Raw genomic sequence first — 19925 nt, forward strand, 5'->3', positions numbered from 1 at the left:
CCATCTGTAATGGGATCTGATGCCCTCTTCTGGTGTGTCTGAAGACAGAACGAACTGTGTAACATTCCTGTGTGGATATGCCATACTTTGTTTAGCTAGTCCTCTGCTGGTGAGGGCTTGGGTGGGCAGCCTGTTTTCTAGCTCACCATTAAAGGCGGACAGCAGCTCCAGGTTGTCCTCCATGTCACTGGTGGCGGAGATGGCCTGCTTCACTTTCAGATTGGTCTCACTAGAGTAAAGGTCACAGGGTAAAGGTCACAGGGTAAAGGTCACAGGGTAAAGGTCACAGGTCCATCAGTGTATTGGGCCATATACACAGCAGCAGGGCCAGCTTGTGCGGCCTCCTCATCAGGTCTGAGAAGATAAATGCACCAGCAGCATACAGGCTCAGGTCTGAGTTGTAGGATGCCTCACACTAGTTACCGCGTGTTCTCATGTGCTGAGTGGGAGGTCAGACACTGCAGGCAACCCTTCCCCCCCTGCCCCCCACAACTTTAACCAACACAGAAAAACTAGCTGGTCAGATATGTTAGTGAAGCTGAAGAGACATCACAGAGCAACCCAGAGGTGGCACCTGCTTCCTCCAGGAACACAGAGTAGGTTCTGGTAAGAAACCACTTAAAATTCTGAGGATACTTACAGGGCTCATGGAAAGACCACAGTGAAACATTTTTGGATACAAGAATGCACTGAGATAGTAACAATAGATTTCAAAAGCTTTTGGGTGCAGGATTAGTCAGGTCTCTGTAGAGGAGCAGTACTGATGGAGTGACCATATACATATACATATACATATACATACACACATTTATAATGTGTATAACCGATTTATTGAGTGACTCAGAGGCTATAGTCCAGCCAGTCCAACAATGAAACTCCAAGACTCTAGAAGCTGTTCAGTGCACAAGGGTGGATGCCTTCAGTCTATCTCAGAATCTCCGAGGACCAGGCTCCGGTGCCAGTGAACGGAGGGTAAGGGCAAGCGGCAAAATGCTAGCACTCCCTCCCTCCATGCCTTTCACAGAGGTGGTCACCAGAAGGTGTGGCCCGGTTTAAAGGTCTCCCTTCTTACCTCCAAAGATCCGAATCAAAAATGGGTCGTCAGACTTCAAATAATTTAATAAAGAAAGATCCCTCACAGGTGTGCCTAGCCACTTGGGTTTAGTTGATTCTCAGTTGGTGTTACATTATATGACAAAGAAATAGAGGGAAAAAAACACAATTATCTGCACAAATGCACTAGTAGGAAAATATGACAGACACACTCCTGTCGAGCACTCGTCTTTGCAACTGGTCAAGTGGCCTTAACTGGTATTTACACCTACCCCCTCCCTGCTATTCTCTCCACCCACAGCAAGAGCTCAGCAGGCCTTGGCTCTTTTCCTGGAGGAGTGGCCCATATCTTCATTCCTTACATGTCTGTGTCCTTTGTTGTCCCGTCTGGACTGGGTTGTTGTGGCTTCCTATTGACTTTAATCACAGGACATGTTAGCACCAAGAGATGCCTGCCCTAAAGGATCTCTTAGTTGCTTTCAGACATAATCTTAGTTGCTTCCTATGTGGAGAATCAATCCCGCTTCCTGTTGATAATCAGGACCAATGACTCCTCCTAACACTCTTACTCCGTTCTCAGGCTGAATTAAGGGCGTGGGAAGCCCAAAGTGGCCAGGGAGAAGTCTGAGCTTCCAGTTCAATGGAATGTTTGCTGTGGCTCCTGGCAGTAGTGCCTCCTCCCCTCCCCATGCAGGAAGCAAGAATGTTCCTAGTGGGGCACCAGAGGTGATGGTGGGGAGAGCCATTCCCTTCCCACTCCTCGATTCCATCAATGCTGGCTATGGGAGAAATCGTACCATATACTAGATGCTGATTCAAGCCATATACCACCTTTACAGAGCCCTGCCCAGCCTTCCAGGCTGCTGCCACTTAATTGGCACTTTAACTATGTCTTCAAAAGGCTATTCCATCTTTCTACCAGACCAGATGCTTCTGTTGGTGAGGAACATCATACAGCCAGTGGATTCCGGATTATGGGCTCACTGTCAGACACCTCTGGGTGTGAAATGGGCTCCTTGGTCAGAAGCAATACTGTGTGGCAGATCAACCATTCTGTATAAGTTCACAGATGGTGCTTTTGGCAGAAGCGTTACATGCATTAGAAGTATCTATCTAAGTAAAGACAAGGCTGTCCACGAGAATGTGGTTCAGTAACAGTCAACCTGACACCAGGTTCCTGGCTGGTCACCCTGGGGAATGGGGCCATAACTGGAATCTTGTTAGTCTCTGATTCTGGCAGATGTGGCATTCAGCAAGTCGTAGGCAGGTCAGCCTTGGTGAGTTGAACTCCATGTTGTCGGGTTCACGTATAACCACCTTCTTTGCTACCATGGCCATTCTGTTCCTGGGCCCACTGGGCAGTGACAGAGATGTCTGGAGAGAGAGGCTGACTGTCCACAGAAGGAGTCAGCTTATCCACCAATTATCGAGCTCCTTCCTCTAATGAAGTTATCTTTTGATGAGAGTTTATACGAAATACAATATCTTCACAGCCATTGCCTCTTCAAAGAGATCTATCCATATACGTCTTCCCCAGATATTCTTCTTACCAATCTTCCAAGTCTCGGACCATCTAACCAATCCATTGCTTACAATCAATAAACAATTGCATGTCTGGCTATTTCTCCATCCAAGAAAAATATACAAACATGTGTACTGCCTAAAGTTCTGCCCAGGGTGAGGCTTTCTCTTTGCTGACATCTTTCAGAGTTGTCTCAGAAAGGGGTTGTGATGTTCCAGCTGTTCGCTTCTGCGTGGTACATGCATAACATGTAAAGTAGTCTGTGAACCAGGCCCTCGCTTTCTCTTTCTCTGTCATAGGGAACATGTGACCACAGGGAGTGTTCCAGGAACCTGAGAGCAGAAGGCAGTGGGACAGGAGTAGACACCACAGGCATCCGGGCAACACTTTGGTGTAACCTGCTTGTGACTTCAGGACCTGCCTGGACTGGATCTCATGTAAACTAGCTCTGTTTGATAATGGGTTGCTGCTGTGCACACCCTACTTTATGACTCTGTGAGTCTGATAACACCCACCCCATGATGGGCAGCTCAGGTCCAATAGTAACTTGGTGGCCCATCGTCAAGTGTTTAGTTTCCACTAAGGTCCAATAGCAGGCCGGGAGCTATCTGTCAAAGGGAGAATAATTTTTCTACAGATGCTGGTTGGGCCCTATTCCAAAATCCCAAAGGTCTCTTCTGTGATTCACCTACTGGGGCCTGTCAAAGGCTCTAAACAGCATCCTTATCTTCCACCAACACAAGTACCACCAGGTCTGCTGCATCACATGGTCCAAGTAGTTGATCAGCCTGTACATCAACCTGGACCTGTTGTAGAGCCTTCTCCTGTTTGGGGCTTTGTTCAAAACTAGCAGCTTTTAGAGTCACTTGGTATATGGGTTGGAATAACACACCCAAGTGAGGAATGTGCTGTCTCCAGAACCGAAACAGGCCCACTAAGCACTGTGTTTCTCTTTCTTGGTGGTGGAGGGTCAGGTGCAATAACTTACATTTCACCTTAGACTATCATGCATGCCCCACACCACTGGACTCTTAAGAATTTCAGAGGCAGAAGGCCCTTGAATTTTGTTTGCCGTCCTCTGATGTGCATTTGTGTTAGAAGTCCAAAGTGGTCGCTACCTCCTGCTCACTCGGTCCAATCAGCATACTGTTGCCAAAACAGTGAACAAGTGTGAGGTTTTGTGGAGGAGACAGAGGATCAAGATCTCTTATAACTAAGTTATGACACAGGAAAGGAGAGTTAACATTTCCTTGAGGAGGCATATACACTGCTGGCCTTGCTAACTGAGAGCAAATTGCTTCTTGTGGGACTCGCAGAAAGTACTAAGAAAAAGGCATTTGCTAGATCAACTGCTGCACACAACATACCAGGCCACCACGCACCAGGAGATGTGCTAATCTGCTGGAGTAAGGACACCACATACGGTACAGCAGCTGCAATTAGAACCCTCACTTGACTGAGTTTTCAAAGTCAACTGTCTTTCTCCACGATCCAGCCATCTTCTGCACTGGCTAGACAGGAAGTTAAAGGGAGATGTGGTAGGACTGTCCACCCCTGCATCTCTCAAGTCTCTGATGGTAGCATTAATTTCTGCAGTTCTTACAGGGATGTGATACTGGTTTTCATTTACTGTTTTCCCTGGCAGGGCAACTCTAATGGCTTTCCAATCGTAACAGCCCTCATTCCACAGGACATAGAACCAATGTGAGAATTCTGCCAGCTTCTAGTTATATTTATCCCAATTATTCATTCTGGGACTTGGGAAATGACCACAGGATGAGTTCAGGAACCCAGTGGACGCACTGTGAGCTCAACTTTAGCCAAAAACTCCATTCATCACCTGAAGTCCATAAGCCCTGAACTGTAGGATGGTGCTCTGTGGAGTCTCCTGGAACCAGTACCAACAGACCCTGGAAAGTCTGGTTGCTTTCTCCAGTATACAGTGTACAGTTAGAAGTTAGTGTACAGTATACAGTTCCCTTAGAAGAGAGTGCAAGTCCTTCTGGGGAGGATAGAAGGAAAGCTAACAGTACAACCCAGGTATCGTCAAGGCCGCCCTCAAAACCTGGCTGTCCTTCCATCCAAGGGGGTCTGGGCCCTGCATACTGGTTCAGTCTGGACATTGCTTCATCAGTTGAGATTTGCTCTTGCCATGATCCAATGTAGCATTTTTTGGGGGGCGGGGGGAGAAGTTTTCTGCCCATACAGATCAAACAAAAGTGCAGCAGGCTTCTCATCAATTTCATACCTGGAATCTTCATGATTTCAGTACATGATCAGTACCGTACGTCCATTTGAGTCATGGCATTGTAAGAATCACTTTGCCTAAGCCACTCACTATGGTTCATTTCGATAACTAACTATTATAACCATTATCACTTCGCCTTTGTCGATCCAGCGCTGCCACATGGCCCCTGCTACCTGGGGTCCAACTAAGCCACTGCGCTTAATTTATACAACTGAGCAGCAGTGTCTCCAACCCTAAGGTCTGTGCAAGGGAAATAATGGTGGTGACAGAGCTCTTCAAATGTGCTGAGATGAGAATTCCTCAACAGAAGCTGTGTCTGCCAGTGAACAGAGTCCCGGAAGGAGCTTCTGTGTCTGCAAAGACCAGACTGATGGAACAATTGGAATTTCAGTACTGCAGAGAGACTGAAAATCTAGGTTCTGGGGCTACTGTATCATGAGCTACTTTTAGTTCTCTGAAGAGCCATTCTTGTTCCACTCTGGTCTGAGCTAATATCTAGTGATAATGAGTAAGAACCTCTTAGGAGCTATTGACTTAGCAGAACACTAGTTTCTGCCAGTCCAAGAGCTAAGAATGTCATCAGCAGCATCTTCAGCCTATAGATTGAGCCTATAGATTGGCTAGCTCCCTGCGCCTCCCTGTGCCTGCCTCTATGGGGTACCCACAATGGGTTTTTATTTTACTTTTTATTTTGAAAAAAAGGTCTGTCTATATAGCTTTGGATGTCCTAGAACTCACGATATAAAGACTAGGTTGGCCTCAAACATACGGAGATCTGCCACTCTCTGCCTCCTGATGGCTATTAAAGGCATGTACCACCATGCCCAACTCCATCAATGTGTTTGACTTGTGAAACTGCTTCCATGTGGGAACATGGAATTTGGGGTAATCTAATCTGTGTTCCTGAACCATGGTCACTCGAAACGACTCCAAAGTAAACTATCTTCTATTGCCTTTAATCTAAGAGGTATGGTTTTTACATCATGTCTGACAGGACTGGTGAAGGGCTTGTCTTCTGGGCCATCCATTGTGGAGAATTAGTCTTTTATAGCATACCTACTGTAGCACTGTACTTTCTCTGAGCCTTAAAATCTCTTCGTTGACACTAAGTCAAGGGGCATTAGGCATCTCTACTGTTTTTCAGTAAGCCATCTTTTGACAGATGCTTCAGCCAACCATTCAAACAAACGTTGACAGGTGTTGTTTCATATTAGACCCAGAATCTCCATCCACTCTCTGAGTCCATAGCAATGAACTCAGCCTGATCGAGTTTTCTATTCTTCTACTATTATCCCTCACTCTTAAAATCCATTTTTGCACACCTAAGATTTCCACTTGAATGATTTAGACTCATTAAGTGGTATAGGGCAGCTCCTCACAGACTAAACTTTCTATTACCCTCCTAGGAGCCTGCTTAGCCTTAAGTCTAGAGACCACTGGAGGGCCCTGAGAGACAGTGCAATTATCTTGCTTGGAGTCTCCTGCAAAGAAGATTACTGACTGTTTAGCTGACTAGGAAGAATTATTTTCTTCAGGAGGTGGTGGTTGGGATGCATCCTCACAAGTGAGAACAAAGTCTCTAGACTCAGTAGGGTCTTCCCACACATCTCCATCCCAACCTGCAGGATCCCAACTCACCAATCCAAGGTGAGGATTTGAGTTTTTGTTGGAATTTAGCCCAACTAAATGGGGGCTTCCATCTGGTTTTCTGCAACTTGCGCCCTACGGCTGCTGGAGAGATTCTCCTAGGGCACACTTAGAACCTTTAGACTGTGCGGATCTGGAGCCAGACGGTCATTTCATTCTTTGCCTTTGCCGATGTATCCTGAGGTTCTAGAAGCTGATTAAGTTTATCTGTGAATTCACTCTTTTCAGTTGTCAATTTATCCAGAAGTGTTGGATACAACCAGCAGTATTATTTTACTCATTTCCCCACAGAGTGTCCAAAGTTTTATGCACAGAGTCACTTAAATTCTTTATTCCATAGAGCAAGCCTTTTAAATATTTTTAACCACGGGCTTTCAACATGCCCCAACCCTACCAGGGCGTCTTCAGTAACTGTAGATGTTAGCGAATTGGAAGCCTATTCCAGAAATTTAAACAAAAAATCATGGTTATACTTCTTTTGTTCCAGAACAGTCATTTTCAACCTGTAGGTTATAACCCCTTTGGGATGGGGAGTCAAACAACCCTTTCACAGAGGCCACTTAAGATCTTTGGAAAACACAGATATTTACATTATGAAGTGGCTTACAGGCTGTGAGCCAGCGAATCCAACAATGGCTGCCTCTCAACAAAAAGTCCAAGAATCCAGTAGTTGTTTGGCCCCCAAGGCTGGATGTGTCCACCGCTCTTCGTATCCCAGAATGCTCTGCTCCCAGAGACTTGAGAGTGAGGGTAAGGAGGCAAAGGGTGAGCATGTCCCTCTGCCACGTCCTTCTGGTAGGCTGTCACCGGTGCAGCTCAGATTAACCAGCTCCCCACCTCAGATGATTTCATTAAGAAGAAAATCCCATCCCTTCATGGGTGTACCTAGTAGCTTAGGTTTTGGTTTATTTTCGATGTGGTCAAGTTGATGACCAAGAATGGCTGTCACAAGCACATCAACAGCACGAGTCTCTGAAATGGTCTCCATCTTCCCAAGTAAGACCTTAGCTTTTGTGAGTAAATGAAGGGTCCATTTTAAATTCTTTTTAGATAACAATTACTTTGCTTAAATTCCCTCCTGGAAACTTTGTAAGCCTGTTCTGAAATTTATAATCCTGTGACTATCTTTGTGCCAGTCAACATCCTGGAACAGAGCCTCAGTGTCCTTCGGTGTCTTCAGGTAACTGGTTCTAAGACCACACATGAAACAGCCAAACTCATCAATGCTTAGCCGTCTTTTATAAAAAACAGTCCAGCATTTGCATAGAACCAACACACACTCTCCTCATACAACACTGTGGGACTGGGAAAGGTATCCTGGTTCCCGGTCGAGAGAGGATGAAGTCCCAATGACCTTAAGGAATTGTAGGCGTTTCCCCAAAACTCCCAGGTAAACTGCTGTCACTAGCCACAACACAGATTTGTGGCCACCAGTCACATGGGGCAGTGCCCCAAGCCTCTCCTCTACAGGTGAGTATGTGACCACAGGCTCAAGACAGATCTTCATTATAATGAGAAGCCTAAAGGCCTGGAGGCTTAGCCAATTAGCCGTTCTTCCCAGACACTCCTCCCTACAGAAGGTGTTTAATCTCAGGGCCACCCTGAGAAGTGGGGTACGGTTCTACACATCCACTTTCTGCCATGTCAGTAAACACCTAAAAACCACGGACTGTCTCCTTTCCATTCGGACCTGTAGCTGGGAGCTGTTAAAAGGCCTCCCTGAGGTCCTAGCCACTGCTGCCAGCAAACCAGGCTGGCAGCCAACCACTGTCAGGGCAAGGACTCCCACCACAGGACCAGCCAAAGCCCCCCTTCCCCTAGATCCCCCAGGCTAGATCTCGGGACTCCATCCTTTCTCAGCTCTTCTTCGACATCCAGTGGTGCCTAGGTGTCCAAGAGCCTGGAAACCAGACAACCCCGGGCCTCTTTGCAGGCCTGGGGACCCCAAGCCAGCTCTGGCTGTTAGTCCCTGTGCTCCAAATGGTGCTTCCCCACCCCCAGAGCCTGAAACCCACTCACCTGGCAGTGGTGTGGGGTGTGGTCAAACTTCCTGTCTCCCCAGTGGCAAAGCAGACATGGGATCCCACACCATTTAACCCAACACAATACAAATACTATGTAAAAAAAAAAATCTGTGCATGTCCAGTTCAAGGTAATTTTTAGATATTTTTAGTTTTCTGGAACATAAACTACTTCCACGTGAGAACAATACTGGTTTCTTGCATCATATTTGCCCTCCGATTGCCTAGATTTTCTTAACGTAATATTGGGAGGAAACACTTACCCATCCAGGTCTGCTGTTTCAATGTATGTCAGGCCGTAGGGCTCACTGCTAGAGAGTAACAGTACGTCTGCCTGCAATCAGAAAAAAAGAGGGAAGCAGGCGGCAACTCCTCACATTACAGTGTGAGGGGACAGTCCCTCAGAAACAGACGTTCACTTCAGGAACTTTACAGATCCTTGGTTTACGCTTATTACTGATGACCTGACACCTCGACCACACACTTCTCTCAAAACTGCTCCACTTCCCCTGAAGCTACGATGAGAGACGGACAAGAAAAGCTTCTTGCCTGAGGAGCTGATGATCTCCAGAGGCAGCAGAAAGAGAGGTGGAGGCAAAAATGCTATAGGACTCCCCGATCCTAATTCACGGAGAGCAGGGGGGAGGCCACGCCAGAGGTACTCACTGTGACAGGACGGTCATTCTCCAGCTTGATTATGTCTCCCACCCGCACATTGCTCCATTTGTCCTCCTCCACCCTGTAAGAAATTGGGCCTTGAATTTCTGCTCTCAGAGTTTCTCCAAAGTTCTGTTTTGACAAAACAAAGCAAAAGAAACAGGAAGGGCCAGGACGAAGGAAGACATGGTGCGGAGGGCTGAGTGCATTTGAACTTCATGCTCTGGGCAGTCTAGAGCAAGCTCTGCTTCTTTGACAAATCTCCTTCCCTAGCGTTTAGCTTTGTAAAGGTAGCCACTGTATTTTAAAAATGTTCCAAGAAATGATCAGTTCTTAGAATCCTGTACCCCACATATACTTCAAAGTCCCACAGTAAGTCCTCCCAGTGCCTGAGAGGCAGAGGCAGGAGGACATTTGTATGAGCAAGGCTGGCTTGTTCCATATGGAGAGTTCCAGGCCAGTAGGGTTACACAGTGAGACCTTGTCTCAAATAAATAAATAAATAAATAAATAAATAAATAAATAAATGTGAACAATAGATAGCTTACTTTATTTTTTATTTAATAACATACCTTAGAGGACATATATAGATGTGACTCATTCTTTTAGTAAGTAGCTAAAATGTATTCTATCATGTGACTTTACAAGTTTTATTTGCTTCTTTGATTGGGTTACCTTAGACCCTTATTAAAGGGAGTTTGGTAGTGTGAGTGGATTCAACATCAATACCAACTCTCTCTCCCCTCCCCCTCCCCTCTTCAACTTTCTAACAGAATTCATAAGTCACTTCCTCTCTGTAAAAGGATATAGATATGCTTGCACACACATGCACATGGATATGCTTGCACACACATGCACATGGATATGCTTGCACACACGTGCACATGGATATGCTTGCACACACGTGCACATGGCTATGCTTGCACACACGTGCACATGGGTATGCTTGCACACACGTGCACATGGGTATGCTTGCACACACATGCACATGGGTATGCTAGCACACACGTGCACATGGGTATGCTTGCACACACGTGCACATGGACGCTACCTTGGGCTGGTAAACTGTGCTGACGCCTGGTTGAAGGGCGGCGGTAGTATGGCCAGTGGGCCTCGGCACAATCCACTGTCCCGAAACCAATCACTCCCACAATCGTCACTGGCATATTAATTTATCAACTGCTTGGGAGATAAGGCTTATTGTTTCCATTCTATAGCACAGAAGCCCAGAGGCATCCCAGTTAGTGTGGACACTTCAGGGTATTCTAGAAACATCTACAGGCAAGTTCTTAGAGCTCCTTCCTGGCACACATCAGTGTTAAGGCCTAGGTAAAACAGCAAGGCCTGGGTGGGATGTTAAAGCCCAGGTAACTGTTACCTGGCTAGCCTGCTATTATAAGCAAACTTTCTCGTATGTTTCTGTTGTTACTAAACTTTCTAAAGCCAAGTTGATTACATATTCTGTTGTGTTTTCTGCCCTTGGAAACCAACCATGATAGAAGTCAGTTGAACTGTTTTGTATAGTTACAATAAGCTTGGACTTGAATTATCCACCCAACAGTACCTCCTGCATCTGTGTCTAAGCTTTTATGATATTTGCTTTTATAAGCTGCCCCTGGATGAACGCCAACATAAGAGATAGAAGAAACTATTTAAAATAAGAGTTTCATTTTGAGTAGTGGTCAGGTAAGGTTTAAGTTCTGAAGACTTCCTGGGAACTGACAGCCTGCTCTGCAGAAACAGACCCGTATGTGAGTAACTAACATCCTGGTAGACAAGTTAAGACATGCATGTTAGACAAGCCCCATCTTGGTAGACAAGTTAAGACATGCATGTTAGACAAGGCAAGTCCCCGCCACAGTTGAGTGCCCTAACCAATGGGAGCAGGATAAATGTATATCAAAGACATAAGGAAATCCCCTATCCTTAAATCTGATTGGTGGAATAACTTGGCACAGATTTTGTAGATCTCAGGCTTGAAAAGGACTGCAGGGGTGGTGCCTCTTCCTCTCCTCCTCTCCCTCCTCCTCCTCCTCCTCCTCAGTTAATTCTGGTCACAGAGGAGACAGCACCACAGTGGCCGCCAGCTCAGGGATCTCTAGCTCTTTTCTCTTCACTTTAAATTTGGGTGTCTTTTATGAATAATTAAAAGCAGCAAAACCCAATGCTATCAGGCCAGCATTTTAAAGTCAGAAAAAGAGACAAAAAAAAGAGAGGTTTGACCTACTCAGTTTCAAGACTGTATTATTCAAGGCTTAACTGAAACTGGTACTGATTTGGAAGCTGTAGCTAAGTTTCTTGATGTTTCTAGAGCAAAGCTTGACCACTGCCGCCATGCAGAAACACTCTGATGTTCCGGTGCCTGGCGGGATGCTGGCCCCCGGTGGCACACTGGCAGATGACATGATGCACACAGATGTCTGTGCGTTTGCAGCACAAGAGGACCTGGAGACCATGCGAGCATTCGCTCGCGTTTCTAACAAGTTAATCAGGCGCTACAGATACCCGGAGAAAGGTTCTGAAGATGAAGTTCGAAAGTTACTGCTCTTCCTGAGGGGAACAAGCTCACCACGTTGACTGGGGTCCTTCTGGCTACTGGAATCTTTAATACATCCATTCTTAACAGCCTTTATGAGAGTCTGGTTAAAGGCAGGGTCTCAGCAGCTTTTACTGTAAAGCTCTCAACCATGGATAAATGAAAAAGACATCAGCACAGTTGCTGCGAGTCTTCGGAAAGTCAGCGTGGACAGCTGACTGACTGGAGCTGCGGACGGGCAGAGCGTTGAGCACTTCACTAAGAACTTCACTGAGGCAGGCCTGGAAGAGCTCCCGGAGCCTGTCGGCAGCCAGCAGACCATTGGGGCTCGGAAGGCGCTTCAGGAGCAGGTGTCCCAGGTGACCCATTCAAGGACATAATTCTGTATGTTAAGGAGGAGATGAAAAAATAAAATAATGTCCCAGAACCGATGGTCACTGGGATAGTCTGGTCAGGCGCGATGATCATGGAGTGGAACAAAAAAGAGGAGCCTGTGGGGGGGGGGGGGGGGAGCCGTCAAGCGCCTGAAGCAATGCGGCCCTCTACTTGCTGCTTTCACTACGCAAGGTCAGTCGGAGCTGACTCTGTCACCGAGACTCAGGAGTATTGCTGTAACAACATTCATGAAAGCCTTCCAGAAAACAGTGGTGCTTTTTATAAAGCTGAGCCCTGAGTGAAGAGCCCCTTCCGAAGTGTTACAAAGATGCACAGGGTGCAAAGGGAAAGGTGTCCTCCTTGAGCAAATGAAGAAGTTTGTAGAATGGCTCAGAAATGCTGAGGAGGAGTCTGAGTCTGAAGCTGAAGAAGGTGACTGAAGTTTGGAAGAGCATCCTCAGTAAAGCAAACAGGAGTTGTGGGTAAAATGTCATGTCTCATGTGTCCTGGTTCTGACATCTTCCTGCCTCCCTTCATCAGGCATGATAGAAGGGCTTTCATGGCAGTTTTTATTTTAACTGTTGTTATGGTTACTGGAAATGTTGGGTTTGGTTTCTGAAGCCACATGTAAGGAGCTGCAGGAGCCGTAGCATTGAACCTGATGTTGTGTTGGTTTTCAGTTACCTTCCACCTCCCGTATTTTCTACTGGAGTAATGTGAGTGAGGCCTTCACTTTATTCCCTGGGTTTTCCATATAAACAGTTTTCAAGATATGATTTGGTTAAAAATAATTTGTTACAAGAGGATTGTTTGCAAATTAAACTGTAAAAGTATCCAAAGTCTCAAAAGGCAATGATTTGTGTTAACTTAGTGTGTCCAGAGCCTGCTCCTCAGCAAAAATCCTGTAGATGACAGAATCCATAACCTGAATCCCGATGATGGTTATATGTAAGCATGTTCTTATATTTTTAACCCTAGATGTTGTTTGATTTCTGGGTTTCATCCTTAGTAAAGCCATGGAGAGCAAATTTAAGTTTGAGAATGACACGCGGCAGAGGTAGGAAGAAGGAAGCTGAGCCTTCTTCCAGAAACTTCCAGGTTCATTTGCATCTTTCCAGAAACTTCTAGGTTCATTTGCATCTTTCCAGAAACTTCTAGGTTCATTTGCATCTTTCCAGAAACTTCCAGGTTCATTTGCATCTTCCCAGGTAGAACAAGCAGAAACTCCTCATACAAATGTCCCCAGTACGGCTTAGACTCTTAGGAAAGAGTTTTCACAAGGAGTGAAGCAAGGAAATGTCACTAACCCATAAGATTGTTAGGAGTGTTTTGGGTGTGTTCTAACGGGATCTGGGCACGGCTCCATTTCCTTTTGTGAAGGTGAAGGACAGTCATTAGCGGCACCCCCATTCAGTTGTCTCGACCTGGCCTCATTGTAATACCTAGTAGCTCACTTCAATTGATTACTCCATTTATTTTACTGGGTACCTTCATTGCTTTTCTTTCTGCTATCCATTTACAGTTAGTTGTAGGGGAAAATGATTTTGGGAAAGGGTAAAAATTTTGAACGTTGTTTTTTTTTTTTTTTTTTTTTTTTAATTTGTAAAAGAAAATAGTAAGAATAATGCCACCAGAGACTCAAGTGGAAATTGCCCATTTTGAAGGGGCCATTCTTAGAAGCCAAGAATTTGGTATATTAAGTTTATCTTGAGAATAACATGTAATACAATTTGAAATAAAGGTATAGCAACCTTAAGAGCATTATGGTGAAAACACTGGCGGGTGGGATGAATTTGTAAAATGAATGACTTTGATAAAGTTTTATGCACAGGCAAATGTATTCATGAGATTCTGTGTAGTGATTGGCTTCCTTTGTAATTTGTAGACCTAAAGAGATTTAAAAAAAGACTGTAGGACCTCAGCTTGGGGTTAGGGTTCAGTTCCCAAACCTGGATCTCGGCCCTGGTTGATCAGTCCTGCCGGGCGTGTGTTCAATGAGCTGTCCGTGTCCTTGTGTGAATGAAATCGGTGTTCCTCTGGTTTATGAGGTGATTCCTGGAACCCATTATTGAGGTCTTAGGTTTGAACCCCAGCATCTCAAAAAGAAAGAACTCAATGAAATAGAAACAAATTATTTTAAAGTTTAACATGAAGCCCTTTTCATTGTCATGAGTTACCTCTGTTTGTTTGTTTGTTTCTTTTCTTTTGTTTTTGTAGCAATGGGGCCGAGGGTTCATCAATCCTCTTGGCTGCCAGCTCCTCCCGCTTTCTCTTGGCAGGGACGTGTGTGCCCACCCTCTTCTTGATGAACTTGAGTGCGCGCTTGTTCTTGGGCACTTTGAGCAACTCCATTCCTCGCCGCACACCTCCCGGATCACGTCCCGCACGAACTTGGTGTGCTTGGTGCCGGCTGTGTCTCTCTTGCTGATGCTCTTTGTCACCTGTGGCCTTTGTTGAGGCCCAGGGCCATAGGGTAGCGAAGGGTCATGGCTGCTGCTCTCCGATGGTGGCTGGGACAGGAAGTCTGAACTACCTTCCTAAGTACCCACCATAGGTTTAGCAATGGTGACATCTTACTGGACTGATCCTACCTAACCTGGCTTTTCTAAGATAACATACCTGCCATTGACCAGGATCAAAACGGGGCGGTTGTTGACTTGCCGGTCACTTTGGTGTCTTTTCTAAAATCACACAGCAAATATTCAGGAAATAGACAAATAGAAAAATCACATGTACAACTTAAATGTTTAAAAAGTACTACCCAGTGTAGTTCTTGTTTGTGATTCGCTCTTCCATATCCCAAAGTCCCACCTACCATCAAAACCAGTCTAAGAGGCTAATGCTCATTGGAAACTAGAAGGAAGGCAGGAAAAGAACTCAGGGAAAAGAAAGAAGCCATCTTTGGGTTAAATATAAAATACAAACGCTTAGGAGCTTAAAATAAATGACCCAAAAGCCGAGAGAACAGGGCGCATGACTGACGGCACCAGGGAATACCCCCCACATGTGCTGCACCCCCCAACAACCGGGGGGCACCTGGAAGCATCTGCAGCAGATGTGGGGAATACGAAGACCAATATTCAAAGACCTAAGAGCAAGAGAACAAACACATCACACGCCCCAGTGACAGGACGCACGAGAACCACCTCCTTGGAGATGGAGCTCTCCCCCGGAGAAGCGTAGGACTGAGTCGAGCAGGCAGAATACTCAGGTTCTCCCAGCACGTATTCTAAAGAGACGGGTTCTGAACCAGAAGGAGCTAGGTTGCCGTACATCGGCAAGCTGAGTTTTCAGTTCTCACTAGAGGGAAAAATGGTAGCAGGGTCTGTGCGAGGTCCTGAGCTAAAAGGAGTTTATGTAGCTCGGTTTGAATATCTGAGCTGTGTCTGAAATCTAAACCACTATGTGTGGTAAGCCTAGATTTTACAAAGTTAAAAAAGTGTTGTGGGAAATGTCATACTCTTAAACTTTAGCACATATACTGTCTCAACATAATCGGGCCTCTTAGAAGACACCACAAGGACAGCTTCCCAAAGCATTGGCTGTGACGGGCCAGTATCTCGTTCCAATGGCAGGAAGTTGAGTGGGTCTTTGATCACGCCACAGGGTTTTCTAGAGCTCCTATCTGTGCATGCCAAGTGGTAGTGGCATCTGGGAAAGCAAACAGAGAGTACCAGAGAGAAAAGCAAATGTGGGAGGGAGAAGAAAGATTCAACATGAGGAGTCGGGTGAGGAAAGAAGACAGCAACGCCAGACAAAGCTAAGGGGCTGGGGTCAGGTTTCTGAGAAGAGAGGGAGGAAGTCTGGAGAAAGGCCCAACTTGATGGAGCAGAAAAAGGCCTGCACTGCCCAATTCAGGCCAAGCAGAAACCACTGGTATTGGACCTGTGGAAACAATATGGCGTCTGGGATAGGTAAGGGAACAAATGTCTTAGACATCTCTCTGGTTAGCCTTTCTTGGCACAAGGTAGTTCTGGGAAGTCTTTTTCTCCCACAGCCCAATTACTAGGTATAGTGAGGGAAGCCAGGAAGCCACTTCACCACGTCATCAACGGCGTCTTTCACTCCCGTTATGGACAGCACCATAATGAGGGGGATCACTGTGGTGTACCAGGCCAGCGAGGAGATCTGCGGGACCAACTGTGCGAAGGAAATGGAGATCGAAGGGTTAGAAAAGCTAAAGAAGAACAGATCCCACGCCACCCCCAATTTCCTGCCTCCGTCCAGGTTTATAATAATAAACTCGATGGCCCTAGTTGCTCTTCCCTGTTGTAACTTCCAAGTAAGCCTTTCCCAAGAGAAGAAGAAAAGGGTCCAAGTTGCCGATTACATGCCGTGAATGTCTCTGTTTCAGTCCTGGAGGAGAGAGTCATTTCCTCTCCAATAATGGAAGGTATTAGAAAGGAGGATGGTATGAGCTTATGTGGCAAGGCTAGAGACACACAGTTCAATGACCCAGAGTGCTGGACACTCTTTCCCAGGACCCGGGTTCAAGTCCTAGCACCAACCATCTATAAGCACAATTCTAGAGGTTCTGATGTCTCCTTTTTATGCACCAGGCATGCATACGGCACAGAAACTTGTACATGCAGGCGGGACACCCAGACACGGAAACCCACGTACTGTCTCACGCCTTCAGTACAAGGGAAAGTGAGAAGCTCTGCCTCCTCCTCTCAGTATGGGCCTCTCTCTGTGGATTCCTTTCCTTGTGCTGGCTTGCTTATAGCCTACACAATTCTTTTCCTTGGTGTGTGTCAACTTCCAACCACAGAGGCTGGATGAGAAAGAGGAATATATTGTAGTGAAGGCTGTGATGAATGTGGTTTCCTGTGGCAGAGCTGAACCGTGGCTGTACAGTCATAATGGAGGAGCGCCCTTCCCACAGGGCTCTGTCGCTGTGTCTCCACACAGAGGCTCGCCTCACACTGACTGGTTCTGACGTCTACGTTAGGGAGCCGGACAAAGACTCCAGCCAGCCATTTGTCAATGTCAAAAGGAAGAGGGCATCTCTGGTCTAGGTACTGAGAATACAGCCGGACCCCAAAGGGAGATTAGGACACACCGAAATGTCCGAGCAGTCCTACCTGCATGAGCAGCAAGATGAGGAAATAGGCGTTTGCAAGTCTCTGGAACTGTTCAAACAGGTTCGTTGGCAGGAAGTTAAAGAAGCCATACTTGGATGTCTTGATGGAATTGTCCTATGGGTAAATTGCACAAGACAGTAACAACAGAAAGCAAGTACAAGCAGAAGAACAAGACACCCCAAAACTGCTTGAACCATTTGTCTCCTCAGCCTCCAGGATATAATTATCAAATGTAGAATACGTGTTGAACATGCGGCAGAAACTATCTATCATCACAGAGGTAAATGAGGCAGGGCTACAGTGACCAGGAAAATGACTGACAGTTGTGTAATTGTATTTAACTTCCACAGCTGCCACCAAACTCACTTTATATTCAAATGAATTAACTCAAGACTGGGGAAATCACACAACTTGTATAATGTTTCAAGGTGAGTAACGGGCAGCTATAATCAGGCTTCTGTCTGTCTGATTGCCAAACCGAGAGAGAGAGATAGAGAGAGAGAGAGAGAGAGAGAGAGAGAGAGAGAGAGAGAGAGAGAGAGAGAATCACAAATATATATGGCCGTGTATGTATATTTTCATATACTTGGAATGGCATGTACACATGATGTGTGTGTGTGTGTGTATGTAAAAAATAACATGCAAGAGCATTATCTGAAGTTGGATGTGGTGTTACATGCCTGTAATTCTAGCACTCGGGGGCTGAAGGAGGAGGTTTTGGTTTAAGGCTAACCTGGGTTACACAGCAAGACCTTTTCAAAAGCCAAGCCGACAAAGAAAACAAAACCACCGTGTGAATAGGCAGAAATAACTCAGATGGTTATTTATAAGGAGCCATTTAAAGCTAAATGTGAAGAGGAAAGGCTATATACCTGCTCTTATGAAATTAGACCCTGGAAACTATTAGGGTCCAGAACAGTGTAAAAAACATTAAATTTTTTTAGTCACATCTCCTTATGGACTCAGACGGCACTAATGGAGAGTCCAAACTCTCCACAGTGGCTCCTAGGAGGGAGCAGATGTGAGCAAAGACAGCTGCTGAAGCATGGCTTCACAACACATGTTATTTTATGAATTCACAAACAAGTAAGTGTAAAAAATTAAAAAAAAACTAGGAAAGTGGACAAAATCATTAATAGGTAGTTTTAAAAAATACAGAAGGCTAACACAAAGAGATTATTAATTTCATACAAAAGATTAAAAACCAAAATACCATTTTCACCTAAGAGCTTGCCAGGATGGGAAGGACCAGCTTAAGCCAACAGAGGCATCGCACGCCTGCAACCGCCGCTGTTAACGCTGGGAGGGTTGGTAGAGCAATCTGAAGCCAGTGTGGGCTACAAAATGAGACCCTATCTCAAAAAAAAAATACAGAAACAAAACTAGTTTGGCAGGGATGTAAAGTGAGTGGTTTTCTCTGGTACACAGAAATCCAGATTGATGTGATATTTTCAGAAGATCCTCTGCAAAAATGTGTCACAGTTTTTTTTTTTTTTTTTTTTTTTTTTTTTTTGTTTTGTTTTTTTATGTTTTCCTTTAGGACTAGTCAATTCACTCCCAGAAGGAGCATCCTATACACAAACACAGATGTGCCCACTGGTGTGCACAGTGAAGTTCACTCAGGACTATTTCTCATGGACAAATGCTGGGGACACTGTAAATGTTCAGCAGCAGAAGTGGCTGAGTTAAGGGTCATCAATAGAATAGGAAATGGCAGAGCTTATGCATAAATGAAGCCAACGTGTGTGTGTGTGTGTGTGTGTGTGTGTGTGTGTGTGTGTGTGTGTGGTCTTCGATGTCTAAGTGAACAGAGAACTATGGAGGGACTGTGAGAAAAGCTGTAACATTTCTTTTCTAGGAGTTACACATAAAATACGAAATCCTACAAGAAATGTGTTTCCCAGAGGGAAGGACTCTGAGTTGGTTTTGGCTCCTGAGGTCTCATTCACAACAGAAGAGCTTAAACTGGTTTATGCTGTGGTTTCTGGATCAACAAGGAGCCCCTCCCACCCCTCAGAAGGAGAATGCAGAGAACACCAGCCACCGCTGACGTACTGACAGGAGACATACCGGGTAATCAAAAAGAGAGTTGAACCTTCTGTTGTTGGCCTGCAAAATCCTCTCTTCTGAAAGGAAAGGAGACACGTGATGAGAACACACTCAGGTTGCTGATGCTGTGTGCTGATGAAGACTTCAGCTCCTCACACCTTCTTGCTGAGGTATCTGTTCTGAAACAAGCCGTGAGTACTGAGGGTGCCTCACGGTCGGCAGAGAGCTTGTCCTACGGGAAGAAGCTCCGTTTGAGCCCATTTCTGCACCAACCAGTATGGTAGGGTAAGCATGAATTCCAGTGATAGAGAAATGATAGCAAAAGGACCAGAATTCTGTTCAAGGCCATGCTCACCTACATACTGAGTTCAAAACCACCCTGGGGTACATGGGACCCTGTTTCAAAAATAAATAAAAAAGTAAAAAAATAAAATGAGATGCCTCGCTAGGCAGTAGTGAGGGACTGTGAATGCTTGTAATCTTAGCACTCGGAAGGCTGAGGCAGAAGGTTATTAGGTTGGAGGCAAGCCTGAGCCATACAGTAAGGCTCTGACTCAGTTGCCCCTCACTTCCCTACCACAAGACAGGGCTGGGCACGCACACACACACACACACACACACACACACACACACATACACGTGGGCCGGACATTGATCATAAAAACCAAACAAGCAAACAAAACCCCAAAGCCAACTTGTAGATCATCAGACGCTCCAGAGGACTGGGTCGGCC

General features: G+C 45.6%; 1 protein-coding gene and 1 pseudogene across 2 annotated transcripts in view; one reads left to right on the top strand and one right to left on the bottom strand.

Annotated features, from left to right (window-relative positions):
- Positions 1–10314, bottom strand: part of LOC308438840 (phospholipid-transporting ATPase FetA-like) — a gene marked incomplete at both ends in the record, with an annotated part of 53243 nt that extends 42929 nt beyond the window's left edge. Inside the window, 4 exons of the mRNA XM_080940352.1 lie at positions 147–229; positions 8755–8825; positions 9158–9280; positions 10183–10314. Of these exons, the coding sequence (XP_080796478.1) occupies positions 147–229; positions 8755–8825; positions 9158–9280; positions 10183–10314 (409 nt within the window). The remainder of the gene's footprint in view (positions 1–146; positions 230–8754; positions 8826–9157; positions 9281–10182) is intronic.
- Positions 10315–10640: 326 nt separating this feature from the next.
- LOC308438841 (eIF5-mimic protein 2-like) lies at positions 10641–12499 on the top strand (annotated as a pseudogene). Its single transcript has 3 exons — positions 10641–10649; positions 11304–12095; positions 12286–12499. The product of its transcript is annotated as an eIF5-mimic protein 2-like (transcript).
- Positions 12500–19925: the final 7426 nt, after the last annotated feature.

Source organism: Micromys minutus, assembly GCF_963924665.1.
Source record: "Micromys minutus genome assembly, chromosome: 28".
In the NCBI taxonomy this organism is placed as follows: Eukaryota; Metazoa; Chordata; class Mammalia; order Rodentia; family Muridae; genus Micromys; species Micromys minutus.